The sequence below is a fragment of the Haliotis asinina genome, chromosome 8 (genome assembly GCF_037392515.1).
Source record: "Haliotis asinina isolate JCU_RB_2024 chromosome 8, JCU_Hal_asi_v2, whole genome shotgun sequence".
NCBI classification, from domain to species: domain Eukaryota; kingdom Metazoa; phylum Mollusca; class Gastropoda; order Lepetellida; family Haliotidae; genus Haliotis; species Haliotis asinina.
The window spans coordinates 28,771,411-28,777,629 of NC_090287.1; the positions used below are offsets into that span (position 1 = coordinate 28,771,411).

The 6,219-nt window shown below is 36.4% G+C and overlaps 1 protein-coding gene across 1 annotated transcript; it reads left to right on the forward strand.

The window, feature by feature from the left end:
* The first annotated feature begins 19 nt into the window (after positions 1-19).
* On the forward strand, positions 20-5,126 carry LOC137294188 (uncharacterized). Its single transcript, XM_067825186.1, has 3 exons — positions 20-156; positions 735-864; positions 2,451-5,126. The coding sequence occupies exons 1-3, from the start codon at positions 37-39 to the stop codon at positions 2,558-2,560; spliced, it is 360 nt and encodes a 119-aa protein (XP_067681287.1). The 5' UTR covers positions 20-36; the 3' UTR covers positions 2,561-5,126.
* The last annotated feature ends 1,093 nt before the right edge of the window (positions 5,127-6,219 follow it).

A 6,219-nucleotide genomic window follows, 5' to 3' on the forward strand; every position in this document is an offset into this window, starting at 1 on the left:
CAATTGAGAACAACCAAGGAAAGATAACTCTGAAAAATGGATTCCCCACAAACAATAAAACGAAGCGTTGCATCTCTATCAACTCTAATTTATGAACAGCATGCTATACAGAACATAACTGCAAAAGTTCAAGATGATGTAACCAAACTACAACAGGTAGACGCTAATTTCTTCAAACTTTTCACTAGGGTGAAACATTATTCGTTGCATTTTCGTAAACATTTATTAATGGTGTCCAGATTTCGATCAACATGTTTATTCTCGTCGTGTTAGTAGAGTTGGAATATTGCTCTCCTGGATCAAATTCACCATGTAAAGAGAGAGGGGGATATGGGTGGAACTCTTTCCGTTGGCTGAACTAATAACAGATATCTGCTATTGTTGCATTACTAAGTAGCATATGTTCACTGAAAAGTTTGGGTTTACCAGTTTCTGTGTATATCATTTAGTTATCATGCAATAGGTTGCCCAGTACCAGGGAATGAGAGATTATTATCACCTGTTGTTCATACTGTACCTTGTCATATACATTCAACAATGTCTAGTCACTACACCTTAAGTATCTTCAGTGAACTGAGCATTTACATACACAGGTGATTGAGGTTTGTAGTGTACTTGTGAAATAGTTCTGACTGGTCAATTATTTATCAAGTTAATGCTCTATGGTCTGTATGGTCGAGATGTGTGTTTTAAATAAGTATCATGATGATAAAATTGGTATTTTGTTTTGACAGGAAATTGAAAAGTTAGAATTAGAAAAGAAGTGGTGCTTTAATGAGAGTGGAATTAGAATAATACCAACCCCACAAGAAGAAGCACTGCGGATTAGTCAGTCAACAGCAGAAAATCCTGAATCAGAAAATGGTCAGTATATTTGATTGTGCCATCTCCATTTCAACCGTGAACAAGTGTAGAAAACTAACACTAGTAACAGCTTATCATATTTCCCATTGTTACAGATTCTATGGTACTGAATGCTTGTTTTTCAAGGGCAAGGGTATTAATTGAATGTATTCTTTCACATATTTCATGTGACACTTATTTGTGATGTAAACAATACAGTTTATATTGTACTTTAGTACTTTATAACCCTCCTTGGACCTGTGAATATCAGGGTTAGGTTTGGTCTTGAGCAATCCATACTTGTTGTCGGAGGCGACTACAGAATCAGATGGTCGCTGATTTGGTTGACACATCGTATCTCAATTATGTAGAATGATGCTTATGATGTTGATCACTGGACCGTCTGCTCAAAACTCTATTATTTACAGGCCGCCGCCATATAGTTGGAATATTGCTGCATGTGGTGTTAAACGACAACAAAAAAATCTATAACCCTCCATGTGATTATATGTTTTAAAATACTAACAGTAATTAAAGTGATTATGAGTGTAAGAGCTCAGAATAGTCCGTTAAATGGGGATACAAAAACACAAAGAGCATCAGTTTGTTTTAAGTTTGATCAAATTCATTTTTCAGTCATATTGTCGTGATCCAAATGATATTTTGAGATTTGCATGATGTTCATTTTGCATGTGTGGCATACAGTATTTCAAACTCACAAACCTATTAAGAAGTATTGGCTGGATATGCAGCCTAGTAGTCATGATCATTATTGATTATGCCAAAATATGTTATTGACATGTTTAATGCTGTTCTCATCATTTTTCCAGTTTTATGAAAAATATTGGTAGAAAAAACAGCGTGAATGAGCCAAATAGTGTGGCCTAAGCCACATGCTTAGACATGTGTCAGTTCCTGGGGGCCAGATTTTATCTAGGATCAAGTTTGATACAGTTTTGGGTTACAGCCATCCTCGATATCTCTGGGGTATACGTTCCAATAAGTCTCCACTATACCCTGGACACATCTACGGGTCAGCCCAATAATTTTATTACCTCCCTTTGCTGGCTTCGCATTTTCACAATAGCCAGTCAGCTATGCTGTCGTTGTAACCGAGCTTGCCAGTGTCAAGAAAGGTAGCGGTCGCGAAAGTTTGCTCGCAGTGCGACTCAGATTTGGGGTAGATCATACAGACATATTTTTAGGTCCGAAACTTAAAATAAAAAAAAACATGTGTATATGCAAAACCTCCCTCTACCTCTTTTAGAGAACCTCTGCATGGTTTGCTTTGCCAAGTTTAATCGGTTAAATAATTTGAAAAGCGAAAGTGAGTTGTGAATGGTACGCTCAACTTCCCAGCGTAGACACCTGATTGAATGAAAAGCCAACCAAGGGAGGTAATAAATTTATCGGGCTGAGCTGTGGATGGGTCCCGGGTATGGTAGAGACTTGTCAGAACGTATTCCCTGGAGATATCGAGGATGGGGTACAGCCTGAGAAGGTCATTCTTGGTGTCCCTTGAAACATTACTAGAAATGACATACAAACCCATTCCTTCCTTTCTCACTCCTGTTTTCACTCACTCACGTTATGTTTTATGTTTCCAGAGGTTATCTTGGCATTAAAACAGAAGAAAACATCACTGCAGATGGAAGTTGCCGAGCTGGAAGAAACTTTGAAGCAAGCACAGCACCAGAGTTCTGTGCAATTGACTTGAGAAACATGTTTTTGTTTTGTCTTGAATCAAAATAGTCCCACACTGAATGACAAAACAAACCATTTATGAAACTTAATTAGTAGAACTATAATTCAATTAAACAACTGATTCATAAGAGCAATCAAGCTACTTTTCAAATTAAAACTACATGTATAGTCATCCCTGTTAGCATTTCTTCAGTTGCATGTTTCACACTGTACCTGGTTTATGTATTCATTATGATACAGAGGTTGTGATACAGTATGTATCAATATACACAATATATTTTCCTCTGTGTTTCAGATAAATGAGACTTGCACTGGCAATCTACTTAACAACATACTTAAGGCAGAATGATCTGTTTGACTGGCACTTAGATGTTGGTGTGTAAAGTAATGGCAAGATACTTTCATGGAAGATAATGGTTTAAGAATTTATACTGAAACATCACACCATAATAATATAAATGACAGAATGAAAAAGTTGTCTGCGAGCCTTTTATTTGTGGACAGACTTAGGAGATTTCCCTCATATACACATCTATGATTTACCTACTTAAGTCGCAGGACTATTTGTAGCTGTGTATTTCTATACCACATTGGTATATTGTTTTGTCACTAGTGCTACTTCAAAAAAGATACAGAAATGGTTCTTTTCCATGAGCAGTCTCAGGATCAAGATGGTGAATGTGGGAGGTTTTGAGATTGGAAATTGATGGCCCTCAGCAATTAGCCTCAAACACAATTATTATTCCTGTATGTTGTCTGGGACTGCCATGGTTCTGGGGTTTAAGTCAGGAGGTGAATCTCAGCTTGTTGACAAGCATTACGTCCAGTGGTCAGTCAAATTTATTCAGTTAAATATTGTGCACAATATGATATGCACGATGTAACCTGTGAAGTGAAGTCCTTAGAAGAACATAAACTGTAGAGGGTTATTAAAATGTGACATTTATTTTGAAGTCACTTATGTATCAGTGGAAGGGTTCAATGTAGTAATGTTCATTTATGAAATTAATGGAGTACATTGCTGTTCTACCTCAGCCAACAGTCCAATAGCACTTCCCTGCAATGTCAGCAAGATGGTTGGTTGTGAACTCAATCATGATATGTATGTCACGTAAAGATGGCACTCTTAACTCAGTGGTGAATTAATACTAAATATTCTGATTGAAGATGGCAGCAAGACATGCCTTCAACAGATGTTTAGAAATTAGTTGAAAGAACATACAAGCTTAAGAACTGAATAATGATGAATAAGAAACCAAATAAACAATTCTGCTAGGATCATGAACCTATGTGGACGCAGGCGAAATTACAGATTGTCTGAGTTTGAGATAAGTTTCTTTGTACCTTTGTCTCTTCCCTTTCACTTCACTGGACTGCCAGACAGTAGTCAGGTTTGAGGTCCAAGGCATGGTACACTTGATGCTATTTTCAATAATTGTATCATTGCATATGCTGTAATGCCTTCCTTATGTTGTGATTTCAGCATGACCAGTTGACCTGTTGTGTTTTTTTCTTAACGGAAGGGAAATGTCAGTTGTATGTAACAAGTAGGATCTGCACAAAGGACTCCTTTAGCAATTTCATGCATTTAGACCAACCCACCCATTGGCCCCCAAAGTTGATTTGGTCTGTGAATATGTGGAAATTTTGTACAAACATCCACGAATATGCATGAATTTTGCTTAAAAGTCTTGTGATTTGTGTAAATGGTTCAAGTGAAGATACGTTTTACTTCCCACCAGAAATACCATGTCAAACATCAACATAATACCTCCCTGTTTGAATTGTATTTCATTTTCTTATCATTCCAACATAGAAAATGTAATATACATGTTGTGTGGTTGTGGTGTAAGTTTCTGTGGATAGTAAACTCACAAAAAACATGCAGCATTAAAAATCATATGAAAGTGGAGCCACAAGTTTGGTTGTTAGTGCATAGAAAAAATGGCTGCTGAGTACTTTACAAAGATAAGTCTCAGGAATGTATGGAAATTTGTGCCCATATTCGTTTGCAGATGTTCTATTTTGTCACCATAAGAGGCCTCTGTTAACTTATTGGATTGCCATCGTAGCAAGTACTTTAGTTATAATGTTGTGAGAAAAGTCTTTGTGAAGCTTGCTTGAGTATCAAGTAATCATGTAATCATGCCACTCAGAAGTACTTTTGGGCTGAGAGTGATCTCCATTTCATCAATACACTAGACCTGTTCACCACAAAATAGATTTGTTTTGAGCAGGATTAATGCCAGAATGTGAATGTGAATATTGCTCAAAAGAATGAGACTAGTCACTTTTCATGTTGTATGTAAGTTGGAATCTATATGTTTCATTATTACAGAACTTTAACAATGGTAACAATATTATAAACATTTGTCTTTAATGAAGCCAGTGTTATACTTAAACCAAATTTATGATATTTTTCGTATGTCCATTTATGTCAGATTCTGAACAAATGTAAACCAGCAGTTATTTAGTTTATTGTTCAATTTAACAAGTCCTACTGCTTACATGTTTTTATGTGATCAGTGTATAAAGTCATGTAAATGTTTAGATCATGAATTAAAAGCTTTATTTGTAAACAAGTTTTGATTGTTATCATATAATGGGCAGTGTTATCAATACAGAAAAATGTGTTTACCGAGCAAAAGCTATTTTTTCCCTGCATACATCAGTTCAGTTGTTGCTTTCTCAGTAAACTATTGACTGACATTGCCAATAAATTTTTACACATTTTACCTGTTAAGTGAGTGTACATTTACACTAACACAGATTGAAATCATTTCACTCTACATTGCTTTGTTCTTTCTAAAGTTACTGAATAGTGAAACAGTATTGCTAAAAATCAATTATTTTAAGAATGACTTAAAGAGATATTCACCTTTGAATGTTTCCACAAATATAAGAACTGAAATATATAACCACACATGCTTCCCAAAGGTTTGCATAAAACATATTTTTATCCTTTGGAAGAGTTCTATAGTTACCAGGTTGTTTGTTCATCAATGTGTAATCATTGTCAACACCATATATCTGGTTCTAATTTGATTCATTTAGGACATCTTGTACCAGCAGTCTATGTAAACTTAGTCTCAGTGTATTTCGTTACACTCCACCACTGAGTCTAAACCTAGTAGAAGGTCGCGTCAGGTAACCTTTGAGCAACCAATGACTGTCCTATCAAATGCGAGACGGTTAAAAGGATTTAACCAATCAGACAACGGCTACTATTTAGGTATCGGAGGCACTTTCAAAATATTCAGGTCACTGACACAGATCTCCCCACAAACAAAAATCCACATATAACACGGTTATTTGTTCTTCAGTATATATGCTTTGGGGTTTCTGTTGACATGGGTTACCATTAGCTAATATTTCCTCAAGATAACATCCCTGAATATTGCCCCAAACACTATTTTCAGCGACTATTTCCTCACCGTTGTCATGGTTCTACATACTCTGTGTGCATCACCCGGAAGCAATCATACGCTAAATAGCATTTGGAATCGTTCGGGTATGAACCTTTCCGAGATAAGGTTCCCTAGGTATGTGTGAATGTGCACGTTCGCGATTTGGTAAGCACTGCTCTGATTGGTGAATCTCAAAGGCTACCTGACGCGACCTTCCATAAGGATTTGTTAGACTCAGTAGTGGAGTTTAACGAAAAGTACTGAG

Coding starts and splice junctions, on each gene's coding strand:
- LOC137294188 (XM_067825186.1), top strand. CDS start 37: ATGGATTCCCCACAAACAATAAAACGAAGCGTTGCATCTCTATCAACT. Junction 157..734: donor ATGTAACCAAACTACAACAG/GTAGACGCTAAT, acceptor TTGTTTTGACAG/GAAATTGAAAAGTTAGAATT. Junction 865..2,450: donor AAATCCTGAATCAGAAAATG/GTCAGTATATTT, acceptor TTATGTTTCCAG/AGGTTATCTTGGCATTAAAA.